Source organism: Myxocyprinus asiaticus, chromosome 32 (assembly GCF_019703515.2).
Source record: "Myxocyprinus asiaticus isolate MX2 ecotype Aquarium Trade chromosome 32, UBuf_Myxa_2, whole genome shotgun sequence".
Lineage (NCBI taxonomy): Eukaryota > Metazoa > Chordata > Actinopteri > Cypriniformes > Catostomidae > Myxocyprinus > Myxocyprinus asiaticus.
Window position 1 is genome coordinate 42,978,379 of NC_059375.1, and position 26,444 is coordinate 43,004,822.

Consider the following 26,444-nt stretch of genomic DNA (forward strand, 5'->3'; position numbering starts at 1 on the left):
AATCAAGATTTTGATATTATTGTTTTTATGTGAATAAATAAAGGTGTATTTCTAGTTTCAACATTATTTGTACTATAGATCTTTGTTTTGTTGGACAAGAAAAACTAGCTTCATATCATGTGACCCACATTTGTTTTTCGACCATTGAAAATGGATCAAATGTTAAATATTTACTCATGGATCCACAATGAGAGCCCCATATCTCTAGAAATTAACCATATAGGGCCTTGAAAATGAAGATACAAACAGAAACGTTTGTTTTGAACCAGAATCTAAAAGGATATTAAGATATCTTTAATATTTCTGGAGTTATAGGTGCTCCAACTTTGGAAAAATGACACAATAAAGTGTTTTTTTCCCATAGTTGGACTCATACCATTGGCATATAATGCAACAAGAGGTGCTGAAGTCAACTGATATTAGTAATAGATCTACCAATCTCTGTGCAAAAACAAAATCATGATGCTGACATCTTTCTAAGGTTATTTTTTGACCTGTAGTTTTGCTCCAAAATTATATGCGGAAATAGTCATTTTGACCCCTCTGAACAAAATAATGGATTACTCAATGAATATTGATCAAAGGCATTTAATATTTTGGCTTTGCTCATTATTTATGTTTATCTTACAATAGAAAAAAAATGTATATATATATATATATATATACATATCAAAAACAAAATTCTGAGCCTGGGACTTCTGGTTGAGTTTACAGAATGATGGAATGTTCAAAGGGATCGTTAGTCTGAAATCAGTAATGAATCAGTGTTAAACATCTTTCAGTGAGTCTCTTACTAGAGATTTTATCTAGCGTTTGTTCTGGAAGTTTCTCGCTCTCAGTGGTGAAATTGTCCAGTAGATCTTTAGTGGGAGTGGCCAAAGATGACTCTACTGAAAAACAACATAAACAGCACAGTTTCATATAGACAGGAAGTCATTGTGCAGTTCATTGCGACATTTGAATTGAAAGATTGTCTTAAGAGGTATATGAACGTGAAGCTGTTCGACATCAGTTAAAAATGGTTTCAATTCAATTACTATGAGAACACATGAGCTCTGTTTCTGCCTTGCTGTCTACATAGGCAGCTACCTTCTAAGGCAGCACCCAAACTAATAGCATGTTAATAAACAAATATTTTAATACTCTAATAAACATCAAAATACATAGCACACATACACTATATTGCCAAAAGTATTCGCTCATCTGCCTTTAGACGCATATGAACTTAAGTGACATCCCATTCTTAATCCATAGGGTTTAATATGACGTTGGCCCACCCTTTGCAGCTATAACAGCTTCAACTCTTCTGGGAAGGCTTTCCACAAGGTTTAGGAGTGTGTTTATGGGAATTTTTGACCATTCTTCCAGAAGCGCATTTGTGAGGTCAGACACTGATGTTGGACGAGAAGGCCTGGCTCGCAGTCTTCGCTCTAATTCATCCCAAAGGTGCTCTATCGGGTTGAGGTCAGGACTCTGTGCAGGCCAGTCAAGTTCTTCCACACCAAACTCGCTCATCCATGTCTTTATGGACCTTGCTTTGTGCACTGGTGCGCAGTCATGTTGGAACAGGAAGGGGCTATCCCCAAACTGTTCCCACAAAGTTGGGAGCATGGAATTGTCCAAAATCTCTTGGTATGCTGAAGCATTCAGACTTCCTTTCACTGGAACTAAGGGGCCAAGCCCAGCTCCTGAAAAACAACCCCACACCATAATCCCCCCTCCACCAAACTTCACAGTTGGCACAATGCAGTCAGACAAGTACCGTTCTCCTGGCAACCGCCAAACCCAGACTCGTCCATCAGATTGCCAGATGGAGAAGCATGATTCGTCACTCCAGAGAACGCGTCTCCACTGCTCTAGAGTCCAGTGGCGGCGTGCTTTACACCACTGCATCCGACGCTTTACATTGCACTTGGTGATGTATGGCTTGGATGCAGCTGCTTGGCCATGGAAACCCATTCCATGAAGCTCTCTATGCACTGTTCTTGAGCTAATCTGAAGGCCACATGAACTTTGGAGGTCTGTAGCGATTGACTCTGCAGAAAGTTGGCGACCTCTGCGCACTATGCGCCTCAGCATCCGCTTACAACGCTCTGTCATTTTACGTGGCCTACCACTTCGTGGCTGAGTTGCTGTCATTCCCAATCGCTTCCACTTTGTTATAATACCACTGACAGTTGACTGTGGAATATTTAGTAGTGAGGAAACTTAACGACTGGACTTGTTGCACAGGTGGCATCCTATCACAGTACCATGCTGGAATTCACTGAGCTCCTGAGAGCGGCCCATTCTTTCACAAATGTTTGTAGAAGCAGTCTGCATGCCTAGGTGCTTCATTTTATACACCTGTGGCCATGGAAGTGATTGGAACACCTGAATTCAATTATTTGGATGGGTGAGCGAATACTTTTGGCAATATAGTGTATATATTGGGTCAGTGCTTGTCTATATTCTAATGAATACATACTTCTTTATATTCTAATGAAACTACTTTCCCATCTCTTCTTCTTATGAAATGTTCAACATGTGTTACCTGTGCAGGGTGGCAGTTTGCAGATGGACACAGATTCTGGTTTGTCAGCATCACACTGACCCGCGCTGTTGTCTGTCGCGCTACAGATCACCTGACGCTGTCGAATACCTTCACCACAACTCACCGAACACTACAACAAACAACACAACACACACTCAGACGGAGAATGCAGTAATCTTTCAATTTCAGTTATTCACACATCATTCCAATGAGAGCTTTACTCCCTTAAAGTCTATGGAGGGCGCTATATTGCTTTAACTTTGAACCATTTGTCCTATAATCATAAGCTTATGACAATACCGATTTTGCCAGGATCGGCCATTTCACCTGTCTGGCATTTTAAATTTGAACGTTAACTGGTGTATCTTTTGAACACTTTGCCATATTGAAACAACACTTGGTAGGCATCATAGACACCATGTCCTGAGGGTACCTGAGGAGTTTGAAGAAAGCGCCACCTAGTGTTCAAAAGTTATAATCAATTTTATGAATGTGCTTATACCTTTTGTAAAAACAACAACAACAAAAAAAAACTGTCCAAAACTCATTGTCTTGGTATTTTCCATGGGATATGCTGATTCCAACGAAAACTCATTAGTCATTTTCGGCCTTATCGAATTAAATCTTTAAAAATCAATTACTGGGGGCAAATGTTAACCCCTTAAACTCTATGGATCCGCCAACAGGTCCAAAGGGGGGCACTATATTGTGAAAAAAGTTTACGCTTAAAACATTAAAGTCTCCGTATACATAAGTCAGGCATATGAGGTATCATTTGAAAGCTTAGAATCGGAACTTTTCAGAGATACCATCACTTGTGCACTTATGTTACTTAAAATAACAAAATAAGGCCTTAGGGGGCCTGGGTAGCTCAATGGTAAAATACGCTGGCTACCACCCCTGGAGTTCGCTAGTTTGCTAGCTCGAATCCCAGGGCGTGCTGAGTGACTCCAGCCAGGTCTCCTAAGCAACCAAATTGGCCCGGTTGCTAGGGAGGGTAGAGCCACATGGGGTAACCTCCTCGTGGTCGCTATAATGTGGTTTGTTCTTGGTGGGGCGCGTGGTGAATTGAGCGTGGATGCCGCGGTGGATGGCGTGAAGCCTCCACACGCGTTATGTCTCCGTGGCAACGCGCTCAACAAGCCATGTGATAAGATGCGCGGGTTGACTGTCTCAGACGCGGAGGCAACTGGGATTCATCCTCCGCCACCCGGACTGAAGCGAATCACTATGCGACCACGAGGACTTAGAGCGCATTGGGAATTGGGCATTCCAAATTTGGAGAAAAAGGGGAAAAAATCCAAAAAAAAAGGCCTCAAAACATTCACGTCGAAAATTAGCGCCCCCTAGAGGTAATGGGGTAGAAATATTTATATGAAAATAAAAATCCTTCACATAGCACCTTAATGGACAAGTCATATATCAAATGAAAGCTCTCATTCTCAGGAATGTGACTGTATAGGTTATTTTGTTGCCCTAATACAACAGTTCAAAAGATTTTCAAAAGAATCACAAAGTGAAATATGATTTCTTCAAATCATCAAATACAAACGTCTCTTTTATGCTCTCTTAACTGCTGCTGTAAGCCCCAAATAGCCAAAAACTTAACTTAAACCACATCTGCTTTTACCTTAGGGAGTTTTCTGAAAAATGAGCCATTTTTTATTTGTCTGTGAGCTTGCTTGTGTGAATAATCCAATGTTATATCTTAGATTCCCAGAACAAAATATGCCATCCAGAAGGAAAAGCATGCTAAACAAATCAAACAAAAACATGTTTTCGATTATTGATGATAAAAGGGGAGGATCTCAGCTTTCTAATGACACCTAGTTTAAGCTTCTAGTCCACTCAGAGGCCAAGATATTCAATGAAATAATGAGGGTGTTGCTTGAACTGAAAATTAGACTGAATGTCTATGGACGAGCACATCTGTGAGGGATAAAATGCGTTAGAGTGCCACCTACATTTCAGATCTATCTCTGCATGAGCTGACAGTTTTTAAATGTTTATGTGATTTTAAAAAAGTACAAAATACAACAAAACAGTAAGAAAGAAGAAGTTTGGGGAGCTACAATGATACACACATACACATAAAGCATAATTAGAAGGCAGTAATTCTGTAGACTCAGATTAAATGTGCTCCTGAGACAGGTCTAATATTTCATTAATTTGAGCTCATCTGAACACATTTGTGAAAGGTTTCACTGTTTCTTCTAAATTCTGTCTGCACAGATGTGACAAACACTTCAAAGTAGCTCACACAGACTCGATGAAATGAAAAAGCACTAAACTTTGTATGTGCTTTCCCATACAGAAATCTCATACATGCCAACACATTTATTACATGGCTCTCTGGAACTACAATCTACGTATGTGAGATAATATGTACGTTAATATAGTTTTCACTGATATAAAAATGTACATATATATGCAACATATATTTAAAAAATACTTTAAAAAAATTTAAAGTATTTTTAAATATATAATTTTTATATTTAAAAATGTTGCATCTATTTTCCCAAATAAAAATGGAATTTGAATATGTACAGATATGTTTAAATGGATAGAAATTACATTTTTAACATTTTTGTAAATAAACTTCTTATGTATCCTAAATACACACAGTTAAGTAATATTTTCACACTTTTTTGTATGTGCATAAATTACAGCTTGATTGAAAACGACGCCCAATAAAAATATTCTGCTCGCAATTGATATTTCCCTTGATTTGATTTATTTTCTTCAAACATTACTTGTCTCATATTTCATCTCAAGCATGCTCTTCACTGACACTTTATTACACTTAAACGTAATAATATGTATTTTTAGACTGCTAAAACAGTCAAATCTATACATAAAAGGCATTTGAAAAGTACCAAAATAAATGAAGGTCTAGTAAAAAGTTTCCAAGTCAGTTTTAATGTGACATTCATATAAGAAAAAGAAAAGAAAGTTGAAATCTGTTCCTGGAACATAAAAGTGCTTGAAGTTTAAGAAACACCCACATATGTTCATATATAGCCACATATCAGATTGCTGTATGATTTAATGCATATAATAGCAATAGAAGAAATAGACTAGCAATAGACATGCATTGTTTCCATTCAAAGGCTTATTTGCACTGGATATTTGCATGAATAGGCTTAGACTCTCTCTCTCTCTCTTTCTCTCTCTCTCTCTTACACAGATGGTAAACATGACACTCTGGGGAGATAAGTTCTACTTTCCCAAACATCCACAGACATGCTTCATCTTACACAGTGTGACAGGTATCAACAGTGAAATATTCACTAAAAAACATGCACACACCTGTGACCAGGCTCCAGTCCTCCACTGTGACACACATGCACTGGTGTTGCAGGCTCGCCGGGTCTCGGGACGCTCCTCGCTGCAGTATTTAGTATGCACGGGTTTGTTAGTGCCGTTCACAAGTGGCTGCATACACTGAACCACCCGAGACTGATAGCCCAGTTTACCACATGACTTACTGCACGGACCCCACTCCTCTACAACCCACCTGCATACAATTGAATGTATTGTTAACATTGTAATATTTCCTGCCTGAGGTACAAATAAACAGTCAGATGAAGTGAGGGTCACTGTTTCACTCACGTGGGTTGGCTACAGTTGTTTGTATTACAGCGTTTACGGATCGGTTTAGGCTTTTTGCTGATCTCACAGAAATTCCTGTGAACCAAACGACCATCACTTTTCCTCCGACAGCCATATTTAGTGTACTGAACTCCTGAGAGCACAAAAAAAATAAAATAAAAAAAAAATAAAAAACACATTATCATTTCAATTCATCTGGCACAGAAAGAACTGTCAGCCCTGTTACCATGATTTTGTATAGTAAACAATTGATTATCCCAATATACAGAAAACCATTCATTTATAATTCAATTTAATCTGGCTTGAAAATAATTAGATGAGTTAAAATTGTCAACCCTGTTACCATGAAGTTGTATGGTAAACAATTAATTATTAAAAACAAAACAAAAAAAATGTCATCTTAAAATTCTTGCTCTAATAAGCACTTTGTGGTGTGATGACATTGAGTGCAAGGATAGTAATGGTTATATGACCAGTAAAAATGTCAACCCTGTTACCTTTATGTAGGTATACCCCTTATACAGAGGACCATTTAATGATAATTTAATTTAAGCTGGTTCTGAAATAATTAAATGAGTTAAAAATGTCAACCCTGTTACCATGAAGTTGTATGGTAAACAATTAATTATTAAAAACAAAAACAAAATGTCATCTTAAAATTCTTGCTCTAATAAGCACTTTGTGGTGTGATGACATTGAGTGCAAGGATAGTAATGGTTATATGACCAGTAAAAATGTCAACCCTGTTACCTTTATATAGGTATACCCCTTATACAGAGGACTATTAAATGATAATTTAATTTAATCTGGTTCTGAAAGAATTGGACGAGGTAAAAATGTCAACCCTGTAACCGTGAATTTCTATGCACAGCAACTGATAATTTAAAAGAACATATTTGAAGAGCATTACATTCTTGCTCTAAAAAGCACTTCAAGGTGTCATGACCTTGTGTGCAAGGCAAGTAATGGCTACATGAATTGTAAAACTGTCAATCCTGTTAATTTTTTGTAGCTGTACCCCCTTGCACCCTTCAGTAAACCATTCAATTATAATTTTATTTAATCTGGCTCGGAAACAATTGGACAAGTTTAAAATGTCAACCCTGTTACCATGAATTTGCATGGTAAACAATTGATTATTGAAAAGGGGACACTTGTAGAAATATCAGCATTAAATTCTAGTTCTAATAATCACTTTATGGTGTCATGACCTTGAGTGCAAGGCAAGAAATGGCAGTAACTCTAAAACTGTCAACCCTGTTCTGTTAATATAGCTATACACCCCTGCACACTAAAGAAAACCATTCCATTATAGTATAAATTAATCTGGCACGGAAAGAATAGTCAACCCTGTTACCATGATATTGTATAGTAAAAAACGGATTATTGGAAAGCAGTAAATTCTTGTGTTAATAAGCACCTTGTAGATAGATTAGTCTTACTGAACTTTAAAACTGTCAACCCTGTAACCTCTCTAAAGGTGCAGTTAACACACCCCCATCATACAGAAACCATTCCATTAACATCTAAATTAATTTGGCACAGAAAGAAATTGACAAGTTTAAATTTCAACCCTGTTACCATGATACTGCGAGGTAAACAACTGATTATTCTGAATTATTATGAAAATCCCAGCATAAAATTCATGTTCTAATAAGCACTTTGTAGTGTCATGACCTTGAGCACAAGGCTAGTTTTGGCTACTGTACATAAACTGTAAAACTGATCTACAACACACACACCTCCACCGCAGGGTTTGGAACATTGCGACCAGCTCTTCAGCGCCCAATCATACGTGTCCAGTTCAGCCAGCAGCACGTTGTTGTTGGTGATGACCGGCAGAAGATCTTCATGAATGATGTATTTGTAACTCAGACTGATCTTGGTCTCCTCGGCCTGTGGGACGACCTGCTCACAGCGACAAACTCAACATCATCATCTGCTGTTTGAACAAAAAGCCCGTCATTTAAACGCTAAACTCTCTACACCTTTCTTACCAGCACCACAATGCCTTCATGGAGCGGCCCGATGGTCTTCAGCGATTCTTTGCCGTTTCCCAGTGAATATTCCCACTCCAAACCATTCTCAATGAAGCTCTTGGATTTGGCTTCCTCACCTTTAGCGTTCAAGATGAAACTGCCTGTGACTTGATTTTTAACGGCTGAGGAACACAAGCACAGACAGATGGGACGTTAAAAAGAGAAGCATCTTTAAACACAAATGACTTTCCATTTCCATTTACTTTTAAACACTTCCCCTCTATCCACCTTCCTCCACTCTGATATGTAACGGCTATTTCTTACGATCCAATCCATTCCCCATGGACAAATTAGAGTCTCACCCTACATTTTTTTGTCTTGTTGAAGATTCTATTTCATTTGGAAATATGTCACATTCTGGATGTTGACCATTAGTTGTTTCTTGTTTACTCTTCTCACTTTACATGAAAGCACTGTTTTCTGTAGTTAGTAAATCAGGCTCTCTGCATGAGCTGACTGGAGCTCAATGTTAATGTGATTTAAAAAAAGAAAAAAAAGAATAAGAAAATATCAGATTAAACCAGCAGGGAGACGTTTGAGGAGCTACAATGGTACACACACACAAACAAAGCATGATGAAAAAGCAGTAATTGGTCTCAATATACCAGACTGCCTTGGGTTTTATGGCACAAGAAAAAAGCATTGATTCCATGAGTACAAACTCACCAATTACATGCGGCGATGTGTCATTCTCTTCAATCACGATGTGTCGAGCGCCCGCAGGAATATCAAACATTTTCAGCAAGCCTAACAAACAGAGCGAGACAAAGAGAGTTTAACTGATTACATGTAAATAGAAATTATTATATTCTTACCAAGACACAATCAGATGGGTGAATATTTCACCCCAAATATAAGAAATTATGTTTGGCATTAAGAAAATGAGACCAGTTTTTAATACCAATGTGATATTTTGCATTGTGACATTTTAATTCTCAATTAATTCTCATTACTGTAATGCAAAGACATTTCATTTTCATTACTTTAAACGTGAAGTGTGTACTTTTTGTGCCTATAGTGTCACCAAATGGAATTGCAAAAATAATGTTTGTACCTGTCTTCTTCGGTGTTTTGGTGAGCATGAGTTTGACGGTGCGACAGTGCGAGTTGTCACCTTCACAAACACCGCACTTATCCTCCTGTTTATACGACCCCACCTCCTTATCACAACCAACATTCTGAGAGAGATAGGGGAACATATCAGATACACTGAAGAAGTGTGTGTAATGTTTATCCATGGTTAGTTTGTGTGTTTGTGTTAGTGTAGTCTAGGCGCAAGTGGTTTTGACGCAATTGCACATGCAAGGTGCTAATGGGCTGTGGCAAGTGCAATTTAATTCTGAGGTTCTTCTCCAGTTATTGCACCGACTGCGTCCGATTATATAATCCATTTCATGTCAAGCAACATCGATATACTACCACCCCTGGTGTCACGAGTTCAAATCCAGGGCATGCTGAGTGACTCCAGCCAGGTCTCCTAAGCAACCAAATTGGCCCGGTTGCTAGGGAGGGTAGAGTCACACGGGGTAACCTCCTTGTGGTCGCGATTAGTGGTTCTCGCTCTCAATGGGGCACGTGGTAAGTTGTGTGTGGATCACGGACAGTAGCATGAGCCTCCACATGCTGTGAGTCTCCACGGTGTCATGCGCGAGTCATGTGATAAGATGCGCGGATTGACGGTCTCAGAAGCGGAGGCAACTGAGACTTGTCCTCCGCCACCCGGATTGAGGCGAGTCACTACGCCACCACGAGGACCTACTAAGTAGTGGGAATTGGGCATTCCAAAATTGGGGAGAAAAGGGGATAAAAAAAATAAAAAGGCAATATCGATATAAATGAATACAGCCCATTCATAAGAATGTAGTAGTGTAAATGGGCTATATGCAATGCATCCCCTGCTCTGTGACTGTATTGTCACCTCGCTGCTCCAGACTGCAATGCACTGTATGTGTTGTATGTACTCTATCAACCTCTATGGGACTGTTGGCTCTCGTCCTGCTTGCCAGTGTCTCACTTGATTGAAATATGCTTTGCTTCTCTCGCACTGTTTTTGTTTTGTAATGAGTATTTGTTAAATGTTTCTCTGTGTAATATTTTTGTTTAATTTCTGTACAGCATCCTTGAGCTTTGGAAAGGTGCTATACAAAATAAACATATTATTATTATTATTATTATTATTAATCATACTGATCAACTGACACATGACACATGGCTAGTATTAAAGTGATCGATAGCTCTTTAATATCATCTGCTGCAAATGCAGGAACTGATTTTAGACTTTGCGCCAAGATTAGATGTGGTCCTGAAATGTCTTAGCACAATTATCTATTTCTCAGGAAAATAGCTAATTGTGCTACTTCATTAACATACAATACACTCCCACCCACGCCCACTTGTGCTTTGTACCATCTGCTGGCACGAATATTGCGCTTAGAATTAGCACTCTCTCGAAAATTGGATAAGATGTAACACACAGTGATTGTGCAATCATGAAAATAGAGCCCTTAGAGTTGAGGGATGCACAAATGCTATGCAAATTATTTGATTGTGAATAGTGTGTGTTTGTGTGTGTGTGTGTGTGTGTGTGTGTGTGTGTGATAAGATTCTCACCAGACATTCTCCTCGAGCACAGACACTGAATGGGTCGGAGTAACTACAACGCGTTCCGTCATGCATGACTTGATTCATGAACACCACCTCACCCGTTTCCTTAGAGCGACAACTCAACTCACATTTATGAGCCTCTGAAATTCACAAATCAAAGTGACAAATAAAATATGGAAATGTGAGAACACATTACTATTTTCTAAATAAATATTGAACATTGTAGTTAATATTCTAGTGATTCAGCTTCCCAAAAACAACAGTGTGAATGGAAAGTGAACTGATACACGATCAACATTGAAATAGACAAAAGCCAGGGACAGTGTTAATGCAAAGAGAATCAGGTTCTTTGTCACCCAGGTCTCTTTTTGATCTGAGTTTGCCTTTTTTCTGCATCCAGCCAATGACAGACAATAAACTGGAAATTATTGATTTCCATTGGAGAGTTGCACAGGGGTTGCATGGAGTACCATCGGCGGATGCAGAATTTTCATATCCGATCTTAGCTTTGGATGTTTTGAAACATTAATATTTATTACACGGCTCTCTGGAATAATCAATTCTGTTTGGTCAACTGCGCCATCTAGCTGTCTGATATTTCTGAATAACAACCGCACATCCAGGGATAATGTGAGATCAAACCGGTCATCTGAGTATTGCGAGTCATCTTCCTACTTCTCGTATGACTTTGCAATCTCTTCAAGTAAGCTAATGAAATAATTTCAACAATGTTTAATGTGCATTTATTTATTTATTTGGCAAGTAGTCGTGTAATAAGCTGGATAATGAGCAGTCAGTTGAAAGGTCATTTTTGCAAAATAAACACCAACTCTGCACAAATGAGAGTAGCTGGTGCTTAGAATTAAAGTTTAGGACAAAAAATTTTCTATCTCGGCAACGCTTTGGTCTATTAAGATAAAACTTGGCATGCTTTATAAGCACCATGATCTAAGGGTATGTGCCAAATTTGGAGACAATGCCACCTACAGTTTTAACTTTGAACCATTTGTCCTATAATCATAAGCTTATGACAATACCGATTTTGCCAGGATCGGCCATTTCACCTGTCTGGCATTTTAAATTTGAACGTTAACTGGTGTATCTTTTGAACACTTTGTCATATTGAAACAACACTTGGTAGGCATCATAGACACCATGTCCTAAGGGTACCTGAGGAGTTTGAAGAAAGCGCCACCTAGTGTTCAAAAGTTATAATCAATTTTATGAATGTGCTTATACCTTCTGTAAAAACAACAACAACAAAAAAAAACTGTCCAAAACTCATTGTCTTGGTATGTTCCATGGGATATGCTGATTCCAACGAAAACTCATTAGTCATTTTCGGCCTTATCGAATTAAATCTTTAAAAATCAATTACTGGGGGCAAATGTTAACCCCTTAAACTCTATGGATCCGCCAACAGGTCCAAAGAGGGGCACTATATCATGAAAAAAGTTTACGCTTAAAACATTAAAGTCTCTGTATACATAAGTCAAGCATATGATGTATCATTTGAAAGCTTAGAATCTGAACTTTTCAGAGATAACCATCACTTCTACATTTATGTTACTTAAAATAACAAAATAAGGCCTCAAATCATTTGCGTTGAAAATTAGCGCCCCCTAGAGGTAATGGGGTAGAAAAATGTATATGAAAATAAAAGTCCTTCACATAGGACCTAAATGGAAAAGTCATATATCAAATAAAAGCTCTCATTATCAGGAATCTGACTGCATAGTTTATTATGTTGCCCTAATACCACAGTTCGAAAGATTTTCAAAAGAATCACAAAGTGAAATATGATTTCTGTAAGTCATCAAATACAAATGTCTCATTTATGCTCCAATAACTGCTGCTATAATCCCCAAATAGCTAAAAACTTTATATCTGCTTTAACCTTAGGAAGTTTCTTAAAGAATGAGCCATTGTTTACTTGTCTGTGAGCTTGCTTGTGTGAATAATCCAATGTTATATCTTGATGTCCAGAACAAAATATGCCATCCAGAAGGTAAAGCATGCAAAACAAATCATCAGAAAAATATGTTTTTGACTACTGAGATCGCAAAGGGGAAGATTTCAGCTTTCTAATAACACCTAGATTGAGCTTCTAGTCCACTCAGAGGCCGAGATATTCAATGAAATAATGAGGGTGGAGCTTGAACTGAAAATTAGACTGAATGTCTATGGACGAGCACATCTATGAGGGATAAAATGTGTTAGAGCGCCACCTATATTTCAGATCTGTATATTGTGATGGAATGTGATAGAGAAAAAAAAATTCTAGTGCATACTGCCATCTAGTGGAATATATTTAGACATTTCAAAGTGAGGTAGAGTTTTCAAAAAACCTTTCTGTTGATCATAAGATTGTAAACATATACAATATTATATTTATATTGTAAACTTTTCTGTAAAATGAGCCCAATTTTTGGCAATTAGTCCACAGTATGCGTGAATAGTAAGCTTTTAAATTTGAGTGTGAAAAATTGTGGGCATCAGCTCAAAGATGCACCAGAGTTTAAGGTTGGTTAATATGTAACAAGGTTAAAAAATAAAATAAGTTTTTATATGTACTGAATAAATAAATAAATAAAAGTTAGACACATCTGAGTGATAAAATACTTGAATTGATCAGACAATTACAGCATGGCATTGTGATCTCACCGTCAGGGTGTTCATACGGCAGCCACGTGTGTTTGATGTTGTTGTGGTATTTGTTGCTGCGCTGCACACACTGTTGTGCTCTGAAGTCTTCATAGGGACCGGCACAATCTTCAGTGTTACATATCTGATAATCAAACACTGAACCAGGACAGTCACGGCCGCCATACGCTGGACTATAGAGAGAAAACAGACAGAATGAGTAAGAGAAACTCAATCAGCAATTTAGTAAATACTCGATAACGCTCAGAAGTAGGACTGTGGCATTATTTAACGTGTGCGTGTGCACTCACACTGGGTTATTGCACTGACGGCTGCGGGACCGAACACCTCCTCCACAGGAGCGTGAGCAGGAGCCGAACTTTCCCCAAGAGCTCCAACCTCCATCATGACCGTACGGCTGCTGAGACGATCTCCAGATACAATGACCTTTAAAACACCACTGCAACACACATAAACACACACACGGGCTAACACCTTACTATACTTAAGACACACCTGATGAACCACATAACAAGAGACATACACATACAAGCTGCATTAATATGTTATAGTTCGGGACGATTAACAGAAAAAATCATTATCCAATGAGATGAAGTACCTTGTTATTTGTAAAGTATTTAGTATTGCTCAAAGATAATTTAGTAGTAAGTTTGTCTACATATAAATGGAGTCTTTAAGCCTTAAAACTTTCATAATCCATTTCATTCATACTCAAAACCGCTTTTTCTTGCTAAACACGGACATGCAAATTGAGTTAAAATCAGAAAGCACTCCAGAAGTACAATCATGACCCAAAATACTGGCACATTTGAATAGCAGCTTATTATACACAGAAATCCAAATTATTGGGAATTATTGGACAATATTATTGGCATCCTACATTTGTGGTGAAAGCACAACAATGTTATTACATTGTAATTAAGCACTTCCTATAGACACCAATGACAATCAACCTCAAGATAATCCTAAAACAAGGAGATATTTTTAGCTTTTGAGGATTCAGTTTGAAGTACAACTCATGCCTTTTATTGTACTGTTGTATTTCTTCATTTTATCTAATAGCCTATGTTATATTAATAGTCCTGTTTCTCTATGTACTGTTTTATCCTGGGTTTTCTATTTATTTGTTGTTGTTGTTTTGAATAATATTTGCTTATTTTTGATATTTGTTTCTGTTTTTGTAAATGTGCCTAATGTTTTTCATCTTTTTGCCTTCAGTAGTTCATTAGGATTCCTCCGGTAGGAGGAAACCTATTGTTTTTGTTAGTATTCTTATGATTATTATTATTATTCCTGTAGCTCTAAATTGCCCAATAGCTCAAGATCTCCTTGGTAAAAAGTTTTGAAATTTGGCACATTGATACCACAGGCCACGAGTAACTACCACACCAAAAATGGCCCACGTGAGCCTATAGGTGGCGCTACAGGCCACGCCCAATTTGTCAATTTTCAAAGTGATGCCATTTCCACCCCATAAGTCCAAAATGTCTGAAACTTGGTATATATGCCTCATTATTCATGAGGAACAAAAAAGCCCCTAGAACACATAAAGTCCTCCATGATGGATTTTCCTGTACAATACAAATTTGTCCAAAAAGACATAAATCTACTCCTTCTGAACCATAGCTCCAATTGACTTGAAACACAGTATGTATGTGTAGGATACATGTCTTTCAATTTGATATTTAGCAAAAAGGAATATAATCCAAAATGGCTGAAAGGTGCGCATTTATGTTAATGTCCACATTGTCTCAATATCCATATGTCCAAAAACTCTAATGCCATTTTGACTAATGTTTCAAGATGACATCACTCTGAAGTACTGTGCAAAATTTCACCTTGATATGTCAAAAGATGACAGAATTACAGTTACTATTATTTATCGCTAACGCTAAAATAATGCTTTACAAATCCGCTAGTCATAAAACCGATACTTTGATTCAATCACCAGTTCATATGAAGACTCTTGCAATGTTTAATAACAAATTAATGAAATGTTGTGTACATGTGTGAAGTACATGTCTCTACCACGTCCATTTTTACATAATTTGCCGTTTTGAGGAGGAATCCGCATTGCTGCTTGCAGCTTTAATTTTAATTGGTTCTGTGGTGTGACAAATGGTCTCTCAATTGATACAAGCTTATTCAAGTTGCATTTAGTTTCTTTTCAACTTTGGGCACTTTCATGTAACAGGATGATTTTTATTAAAATGACAGGTTTCAACTTTTGTCTTTTGTTATATAAAGGTCATATTAAGACCGAATTAGAAACATTTTACCAGGCTTTTTTCTTATTTTTCTGATTTTACATTATATATCTCTGGGTGTAAATAAGGTGGCTCTGAAATACTGCTTTTGTTTTGTTCCCAATCAAGTCAAATGTATCTTATAAGAAAAATGTTTGTTGATCCAACAAAAGAAATCAAAAAAGTTATAGCATTACAAGAATCATTAATCATAGTGTCCAAAAGTCTCTCCAAACAAATAAAACATAATAATTGTACATAAGAACTAATTACACATGCAAACACAACAATGACTAAAGGTTTGCATGGCATGCAGACATGATTTTAGTAATGAGATTTCACAGAATGAGTTTCATTCTGTGTCATTTGAGTCATCATTGAGTCTGTGTCATGTATTTGGCGCCATCTCCTGGTGGTCATATGTAACATTGTGCTTCATGTGGATTATCTAATGATCTATACATCTGATTACCTTGTGTGTGGACTCAATTGAAAGATAATCACCTCCTCTAAGTAATGTTATGCGATATTTTATGTTCCGTTTATGTTTCGTGAAAATGCGGCATTTAAGCAACACCAACATAATTGTCAGAGACATATACTTAGCTATTACTCGCTATATTTTTGTCTGTGAGTAAAACAAATAGGCTGGTTATATTCTACAACAACATATGACACATGCCTGTTTGATGTTTTTAATGATTGCAAAAATATGTACAGTGCAACTTTTTTTAATAAATGATCAAAACCGAACACTTCTGTGGTGGAAATTTTTTTATGACTTCTGTGATTACATGAAATTTCCTGTGATGTACATACACTACTGGACAAATAAAAACAAAATAGAGAGTGGAAAATTATCTACCAAGACTTTAATTAGAAATTCACAGTGCTAAAATTGTCCTGAGTTGAAGAAACCAACCATTAAAATATTTTTTGAAATAGTTTTCATTTTTTCATCTCACACGGCAGGTCAACTTTCCAAAAGGTATTTCATGTCAACTATCCATATACTGACTGTCTGGCTCACATTTACTGCTCAAACTGCTCAAATTCTTGAATTGAAGGCCAAACTGCTGTTGTTAGATCTGTCCATTGGTATTCAAATGTATTTCGATCAGGACTCTTCAGAATGGCCAATGGTTTGTTTTCAACCATTCATGGCTCCGTTCTTTCCAGCGTTAAGGGACCTAATGAGCCTTCAGATGCTGGACTGAACCGTGTCATCCAAAATGCCTTTGTAATCTCCTTCTCAACTTTAAGATGTGACACTGTCATTATTGAGGGGCGTTACTCACCTTGCCTGGAGCGCACTCTGTCCCATCGACTGGAGGACCCTTCTTGGTCTTACAGAAGTATTGATTATCTGGATGACTGCACCATAACTGCTTACACGGGTCGTATGTGCGGAACTGGACAGAAACAAAGACAATACTGAAAATACTGAGACGATAAACACATTTATCTTGTTTCAAAGTCGATCAAATTCTCTTATGGAAACTCTACGACCTGTCTGAGCAATGATGGCTCAATAAAGCTACAAGCCACAAGAGACTGTGTGTTATATTGATTTTTACCACAGTTAAGAGGTGTACTTTGGCATAAATCCTTATGCAATTTATCTTGTTTTAAGGACTTTAAAATATTATTAATGCCATGTTTATTGACGTCAGCTATTGATAACATCGTTTCATAAGCTGCTTGATTCATCATTAGAAGGATATAGACACAGATTTCGGCACTTACAGCTGTGCACATCTTATATCCCACACCGAAGTCAAAGCGGCACTGCTCGTCCATTGAGTAGTTGATTCCAGGAAGCTCGGTGAGTTTGGGCCATTTCAGCTCAAACGGATCGTCCAGAAGACAGTCGTACGAGCTGTACGGGAAGGTTTGGGAAAGTTTAATCAATTTATTGCTCAAAGATAATTGTTCAGCCGTTTGCAATTACACTAATCTAATGCAACACTTTAAAGGGAGAGTTCACCACAAAAAAAAAAAATAAATAAAAATACCAAGATAATTATGTCATCAAAATCACAAACTGACTAAAATTAAGGTTATTCACAAAAAAATATTTTCACAGTAGCTCTAAAATCTCATTCAGTTCATAATTAAGATGCATCTTGCTGGATTTGAGTTCAAACCTTGACATGAAATATTTAAATTTGAGTTAAAATGAGACTTGAGAATTGACCCTTTGCTAAGCCCCGCCTTAAAAGTGTATCTACAGAAATAAAGCCGAATCGCACTTTCGAAAGAGAAAGGAGCGGAGAAAGAACGAGAGATTTTTGAATTTCTTACAGTAGAAAGGTCCGCCTCATGTGTCAGTGTAGCTAATGAGCATGTTTACATGCACACCAATACGCCGATAACGCCCAAAAATCAGCATATTTAAAAAATCTGCATTTACATGAGATCTGAAATAATCTAAGCTGGTAAGAACACCGGTAATGGTGTTTACATGCAATGTGAAATTGGGGTAATGGGCAAAAATCTACCCGTTTCGATCTGTTTATTCTTAAGCCGTTTATGAACTTACACCGGAAAAGAAAAGCTGTTTATTTTATTTATTTTTTTCATTTTTTGTAATTATTCCTTTTTCTCCCAATTTGGAATGCCCAATTCCCAATGCGCTTTTAAGTCCTCGTGGTGGCGTAGTGACTCGCCTCAATCCGGGTGGCGGAGGATGAATCTCAGTTGCCTCCGCGTCTGAGACCGCCAACCTGCGCATCTTATCACGTGGCTTGTTGAGCGCGTTGCCACGGAGACATAGCGCGTGTGGAGGCTTCATGCCATCCACTGCGGCAACCACGCTCAACTCACCACACGCCCCACCGAGAACGAGCCACATTATAGCGACCATGAGGAGGTTACCCCATGTGACTCTACCCTCCCTAGCAACCGGGCCAATTTGGTCACTCAGCACACCCTGAGATTTGAACTAGCGAACTCCAGGGGTGGTTGCCAGCGTCTTTTACCACTGAGCTACCCAGGCCCCAGGAAAGCTGCTTATTGTGTTTACATGACCACACATGTAGACAGCTTATTAGAGCTGCACTATGTAAGATTTTTTGGTTAAAAATGAACATTGCTATTATTGACTGAGTACATAAAAAATCAGTGTTCAAAACAATGTCCTTACTGGATGCACAGTATGTTTTGATTCACTAAAAAGAACCGGTTCAAAAGAGTCATTTGTTTGTTACACTACCCTGGTTGCTTTGTCTGTTTTGATTCACTAAAAAGGACCGGTTCAAAAGAGTCATTTGTTTTTCGGACTTGGTTGATCTGTCTGTTCTGATTCACTAAAAAGAACCAGTTCATAAGAATCATTTTTGACTACACTGGATGCGCAGTCTGTTTTGATTCACTAAAAAGAACCGGTTCAAAAGAGTCATTTGTTTGTTACACTACACTGGTTGCTTTGTCTGTTCATAAGAGTCATTTGTTTGTTGGACTTGGTTGATCTATCTGTTTTGATTCACTAAAAAGAACTGGTTCATAAGAGTCATTTGTTTGTGAATCGGAATACACTAGGCACGATGGATGTTGTTGTGCTCCCCCCGCGAAGATCAATTTAATAGAAAGACGTGTGTCCTTGCCATTATTTTGCGGTATATGGTCTTTTTTTTATCTCGCCAACATTCAATTCAGACAGCAAACGGACATTAACAACTTGGGAAAATATGTTTTCTATTGCCGTGAGGCTGTAGATTCTGCAACAGTAACCAAAGGGGGCGGAGCAAATATATACATAGAGTTGAAATAGAGATTGTATTGTATTTTTGGTGCTACCAGTCCACATTAATAAAAATAATATTTTGTTTAAAAAAAAAAAACATTTGTCTTTTGGGTTTAGAATGACATGAGGGTGAGTAAATGATGACAGAAGTCTAATTTTTGTGTGAATTATTGCTTTATCAGCAACACTTTCAAACATAATAATGGCATGTGTTATTCTCAGCTGCTTAAACTTTTAAATATGATGTAGAGAGTGTGTCAGCAGATATACAGAACTGCATCTTACTGGATGTATCGACTGAGTTCTTGTTTGCTGCATCGGGACCAGTGATACCGGTGAAAAGCGGCCTGCACCAGTGGAGCCATTATACTGCCCATACTGGTTTCATCTGAACATCTGTTTCCTTGACCATCATGTTCCATTCCCAACCTGAAACATTCAACACACAGCATTATAAAACTACTGATTCAACCTTACACCATATAGTCAATTCCTGTAGAATAAAATAAAGTCAACATTCAACATCCCGTTTCACTTGAAAAAACATCAGATTTGAGTTTGTGAATGGTGTGCCAAACTTGAACTACTTTACTCTGTGAGAAGTTTGCAACTTTGCCTATGCTACAGTATAAGAGCGTTACTCTACGAGCTGAACATTTGCACATTAGATTCATGAACGTGGGCAGAGAGACAGACAGACTGTTGTTTTTGGATTCTGTTGCACTGAGAAACAAGAGCTTCCTGCTCACAGCTAATGTAAGTGCTGATACTGATGACTGCAGCTTTAATATTTGTTGTCTGTCTCCATAAACACAGATGATTCATGCACACCACTGTAAAGAATGATGATTCATGGGTATTCTCCAACCCTGCTTAGTGGAAAAGTGTTACTTAAGAGTTTGACCCTGTGACCCCAGCAGGAATCTTAATGCTCCTGTGAGCGGAAAATATAAAACATCTTTTGTAAAGTGGCAACGGCTGCCCTTCTGTAGAGGGAGCTGTTGAGCAGCCAATACTAACATGGCATACTAACATGCTACTTTTTCAGCCGTTTATACTATGTATACCATTTCCAGTGTGATCAATGAGTAATTACATTATTACATATCAGACAAAGAATGTCTTTCAGTGCTTATAAATGCAACATTTTTAATATATGTTGGGATATAGCTACATCTTCAAAAACATCTTAGTTTTACAGTTCTTCAGCCATTACAAGATTTATGCTCAAGGTCATGACAGTACAACATGTTTATTAGAAAGAGAATTTAATCCTGAAATTTCTACAAATATCCTCTTTTTAATCATCAGTTGTATTCTGTAGGAAATCATGGTAACAGGGGTGACAATTTAAGATCATCCCTTACTGACAAACCTAACAAAATATACGATAAATTGATTAAAAATAGAAAAGAGGCGACACTTAGTTGTACTTATAGAGTTAACATCCTGAGAGTATGATGATGTCATAACTACAGAGTTTTTTTCTTCTTTTTTCCGTAATTGTAGATTATTTTAAATAATAGTTAGTTTTGATGGTAACAGGGTTGACACATAACTATGGGACACAACTTTAAGTCTTTAAAAATATATTCTAAATATATGTCCACTAAAATTGTATATATATATAATGAAAAAAATTCTAGCTTTTCTTTTTCATGTTTTTTTTTTTCTCAAGCAAAATGAGCATATTTGCTAATAATCGAGGAGAATTTGAAAAAACCCACTTAAAAATAAAATACATTTACTGGATTATTTTTTTTTTTTTGTGATTTTCTCCCCTTTTATTTCCCAATCTGGAATGCCCAATTCCCAATGTGCTCTAAGGCCTCGTGGTGGCGTAGTGACTCGCCTCAATCTGGGTTCTCAGTTGCCTCCGCGTCTGAGACCGTCAATCCGCTAATCTTATCACGTGGCTTGTTGAGCGCGTTACCACGGAGATGTAGCACGTGTGGAGGCTTCACGCTATTCTCCACGGCATCCACGCACAACTCACCACGTGCCCCATTGAGAGCGAGAACCACATTATAGCGACCACGAGGAGGTTACCCCATGTGACTCTACCCTCCCTAGCAACCGGGCCAATTTGGTTGCTTAGGAGACCTGGCTGGAGTCACTCAGATTTACTGGATAATGGAAAATTGCCTTAAATAACACGTTGCAAAAGTTGGCATCAGATATTCATTGTTTAGACATATGTTAAAAGAATATTCCAGGTTCAATACACGTTAAGCTCAATCGACAGCATTTGTGGCATAATACATTTTTGTGGTAATCAATATTATGCCACAAATACTGTCGATTGAGCTTAACTTGTATTGAACCTGGAATATTCTCTTAATGAGGGACACAAAAGGCACCAATTTCGCAGAATGACCCAAATGCAAATGAATCACATTTACGTATTTCCAAGATAACTGGACGCTGTTCACTTAATTAAACAAGCAAAAAAATGAGGTCATGTGACAATAGCATACTACTGTTTGAAGCGTTTATCGTTGCAAACTCCGTACCGATTCACATGTTTAAAAAATTGTGTATACTGCACAGTATTCAGTAGGTAGTAAGCTAGTACTTCACCACAGCCATAAACAAAGTACATACTACAGCTAATACAGGTAATGTATGTTCACTACAAATCTTAGTATAAAGTACAGTTGTAAAGTTATGCATTTTTTTACTACAATCTATCAAATCTTAATAGTTGTTAGCACCTTCATAGTAGCAAATAAATATGAAATATGTTGACTTTGGAAATCATAAAAAGTAGTAGCATAAACCTACACGTGTCCGGTCTCGTGCGCCACCACAAACGCGGAGGAGAAGCCGTCTTCATGGTTGAGCGTGCAGCTGCGCAGCGGGTGACACATGCCTGTTACCGGGGCGTAACCTGGGCAACAGAGATCAAAGGGAAACGATGATGAACAAGAATGCCGGACATTCTAGACATCAGATCAGAGCCAGGTGAGTTTCATTTGGAAGGGAAGTCTAAAGATCCTAAGATTCCTTTCTGCGCTAAGAGTTGGTGGGTCACCATCAAATAAAACGGATGAAGCTTTTCTGATCAAAGCAGACATGAATTGAACCCAGAACTCAAAAACCACATGGTCCTTCTTCAATGTTTTGACACAAGACTTTACTGTTCTGTTGGCAATGGCCTGCCTTCAATTTAAAGAATGAACTCATTTCTCTGTTTTTCTTGTTATCCTGGGCAAGAAATATGACTACAGCTCTTTTCCAACACGTAGTGAGCTGCTTACCTAGATAGCATTTTAAGGCATCATGTGCTCCCGACACAAAGGCTGTTTGTTACATTCCCAAACCTGTCATACCGCAATTCATAATAAAACGCAAGTACGCGTTGCATTCTTAACATTGCCACAAGGGTATCTAGTGGATACTAGTGTGAACTGTCCACTTCTTTCTAGTCAACTACTGTCATGGCGGAGCAACAGTTTGAAGAGAACATTAATGAGCAAGTAAGTGTAAGTCAGTATATTTATAGCAACTCAAATGAATAATAACACATCCGGTTTAATGGCACAGATGCCACAGTAATGCAGGAACACACGTTAAACCCTTAAACTCTGGTGCATATTTGAGTTGCCGCCCACAATTTTTCACACTCAAATTTAAAAGCTCACCATTCACACATACTGTGGACTAATTGCAAAAATTGGTCACATTTTTCAAAGAACTGCCCAAATAATAAAAAAAGACTCCTATTATTTATAAATAATATTGTATGTGTTTAGAATATTAAAATAAACAACTTTTTTGTTGTTGTCCTAACTTTGTAAACATGTCATTCTGGTTCTGTTCACTCTACCTCACTTTGAAAAGTCTCATTTTATTCCACTAGATGGCAGAAAGCACTAGAAAAAAGATTTTTTTCTCTCTATCCATTCCATCACAATATACAGATCTGAAATGTAGGTGGCGTTCTAACACATTTTAGCCCTCACAGATGTGCCCGTCCATAGACATTCAGTCTAATTTTCAGTTCAAGCAACACCCTCAATGTTTCATTGAATATCTCGGCCTCTGAGTGGACTACAAGCTCAATCTAGGTGTCATTAGAAAGCTGAGATCCTCCCCTTTTATCATAACTTCTCTTTTGTTTGATTTGTTTAGCATGCTTTTCCTTCTGGATGGCATATTTTGTTCTGGAAATCTAAGATATAACATTAGATTATTCACACAAGCAAGATCACAGACAAGTAAAAAATGGCAAATTTTTCAGAAATCTCCCTAAGGTAAAAGCAGATGTGGTTTAAGTTAAGTTTTTGGCTATTTTGGACTTACAGCAACAGTTATCGGTGCATAAATAAGACTTTTTTAATTTGATGACTTACAGAAATCATATTTTACTTTGTGATTCTTTTGAAAATCTTTCAAACTGTGGTATTAGGGCAACAAAATTAACTATACATTCACACTCCTAAGAATGAGAGCTTTCATTTGATATATGACTTGTCTATTTAGGTGCTATTTGAAAGACTTTTATTTTCATATAAATATTTCTACCACATTACCTCTAGAGGGCGCTAATTTTCAACGCGAATGATTTGAGGCCTTATTTTGTTATTTTAAGTAACATAAACGCAGAAGTGATATCTCTGAAAAGTTCAGATTCTAAGCTTTCAAATGATACCTCATATGCCTGACTTATATATACAGAGATTTTAACGTTTTAAACGTAAACTTTTTTCGCGAAATAGCTACCCCCCCTTTGGACCCTACCAGACCGCACACTAACAATGCGTTGGCCAAGCATACCCATCTGCATACGCGTACTTGCGTACAGTATGTTTCTGGCCTAAGACACCTTGTTTTGGCAAATTCTAAAACCAGAAATATACTTTATGCTAGTATGCAAACACAGATGCAAATTCTTGACCAACGAATTAAAGTTGAACATACTTATTGTGCGTTGTTGCGCTGCTGTGGCAGTAACAAACCTCAGTTCCTTCAAATGTCTATGCTATTTAATCGGATGTGTTAGCTTATTATTCAGATAGCTAGCTATAAACATACTAATAAGATCTAACTTGTTTTGCAAGATTCTCTTTAAACAGAAGCTCTTCCATGACAGTAGTTGACCTAAAAGTAGGGCTGGGAGTTGATTCCAAAAATAATTGATTCTTCGATTCCGAGGCGTTAAGAAAGTCGACTCCGCTCAGGGGCGTGACATGATCTTTCTTCATTCATACTATCAATCATAAATAGTGTGAAGTATGCTTTATATTGCACTGTTTAATTCACTTGCCTCCAGGTTTTTCTTAAGAATTGAGAAAATTAGATATAAGTAGAGTGAGGCAGCTTACTAGGTTATGGAAAAGAGGTTATAAGTTCCCCAAACACTGTGATATTCTTCAAAATAGAGACTTGAAGTTTCTACTGAGGTGTATCTGAAGACGTGTTTTTAAGGTTATTAATTCATTTTCTGAAACAAACTTCAATAGAAGCCAGATGCTTGCGTGTTCAGCTTAGTTTACATTTAGCATTTTAGCCTCAAGCGCACAAAGCTAAACGTATAACTCAACCAATCAATCCCTCACACACAGAAACGTTTAACGAGACATTGTGTTTTCTCAGACAAACAAAAAGCACAACACAACACATGCAGAGAACTACACTCGATCAAGAGATGTGCAGCGCTAGAGCTTAGCTTAGCCTATCTTAGCTTAGCTTAGCCAGGCTGGTCCAGAGGTTAACGGCCAGTCTAGGCTCTGTTTAATATAATATTCATGCTAATCACATCGCTGGACAGTCTTTGGCATGCAGGTGAAAGCAGAAGATGCAGAATATGAGAAGCTTCCCTGCTAAAAGCACAGCTGAAACCAGCCTGAAGTGTTTTATTGATATTAAATGGTTTAGAGATGGTTTAGCTTGTCTACCATCCTTCCCAAGTTGGTTTAAGATGGTCTGGCTGGTCTCCTAGCCTGGCAAAGCCAGTCTTCAGGTGGTCTAGTTGCTAACAGTGCTTAAGACCCCTCTAAAACCATCAAACCAGACAAGCTTTACCAGCTTGGCCAGGTGGTGAGATCCGTTAGCCACCTGTGCTGGGAACTACATTGTGCTGGTTTAAGCTGGTTTACTCGGCAGCGTTATGAAGCTCTTAGCTAGCCGGTGGTGTTTTAGTCCCTTTTGTTAAAGCGTCAATAATAACTCGCCGGTCCAGCATCCTTTTATCACATGTTTAACATTACTGATAATCCCATTGCCCAAAGGCCATACAGGATGCTGAGGGTTATTGGATTTTTTACATAACCAAAACAAAAAGTCAAAAACATATTTAGCCAGGCGCAGGGCTGCGTAAGAAAGAAAGAGCTGTTGCTAGCCGGGCTGTTTATCTGTCCACAGATAAATGTCGTCCAGGAAAAAGCAGCTCTTAACAATAAAGCCAACATGAGCTTTGCGTTGTCAAGAGACAGACTATGACAATAGTGCTGAAATCACAGGGCACTATAGGACATTATATTGAAACTGATAGTACAATACTGTCTCATTAGGCTAGCACAGCATAATACTGTTTTTCCAACATGTTGCCCACCATAAACAACCATAAACTTGCACTTTTCACTAACAGGATGCAAATTGGTGCCATTAGTATTTTAAAGCATTTTGGCCTGTGCCACCTCAGAGGTCTCATAGGAATATTTCGGGTTCAAAGTTAAGCATAATTTCGAATCAACCCTCATTTAAAGTGAATAGAGCCAGTTCATAAACAAAAATACTGTTTCAAAAGTATAGCTGAAATATATGTTTAAATGATGTTCTACAAATATCCAATCTTAAATATCCAATATTAAAACTTCGTTGCTTGACAACGAAATGGCAGTAAACCCTATAAGCATGTATATATATATATATGGTGATCAACAATATGCTACATAATGCTGTCGATTGAGCTTAACTTGTATTGAACCTGAAACATTACTTTAACTGTTTCCAATAATAACAATAATACAACAGTATTATAACAATCCAATCTGTTG

The 26,444-nt window shown here is 37.7% G+C and overlaps 1 protein-coding gene across 3 annotated transcripts in view; it reads right to left on the reverse strand.

The window, feature by feature from the left end:
- The window catches only part of LOC127423504 (A disintegrin and metalloproteinase with thrombospondin motifs 14-like), a 97,145-nt gene that overhangs the window by 1,538 nt on the left and 69,163 nt on the right, over positions 1-26,444 (reverse strand). For 2 of the 3 annotated variants that reach the window (XM_051667871.1, XM_051667869.1), the window contains exons 7-21: positions 22,228-22,333; positions 19,729-19,872; positions 17,445-17,577; positions 16,997-17,110; positions 13,743-13,891; positions 13,453-13,625; positions 10,795-10,928; positions 9,239-9,362; positions 8,851-8,931; positions 8,143-8,306; positions 7,888-8,053; positions 6,146-6,278; positions 5,843-6,050; positions 2,534-2,663; positions 795-890 (exon numbers count right to left, since the gene is read on the reverse strand). In XM_051667871.1, coding sequence (XP_051523831.1) covers positions 795-890; positions 2,534-2,663; positions 5,843-6,050; positions 6,146-6,278; positions 7,888-8,053; positions 8,143-8,306; positions 8,851-8,931; positions 9,239-9,362; positions 10,795-10,928; positions 13,453-13,625; positions 13,743-13,891; positions 16,997-17,110; positions 17,445-17,577; positions 19,729-19,872; positions 22,228-22,333 — 2,055 coding nt within the window. The remainder of the gene's footprint in view (positions 1-794; positions 891-2,533; positions 2,664-5,842; positions 6,051-6,145; positions 6,279-7,887; positions 8,054-8,142; positions 8,307-8,850; positions 8,932-9,238; positions 9,363-10,794; positions 10,929-13,452; positions 13,626-13,742; positions 13,892-16,996; positions 17,111-17,444; positions 17,578-19,728; positions 19,873-22,227; positions 22,334-26,444) is intronic. The other variant, XM_051667870.1, reaches the window with a different exon arrangement.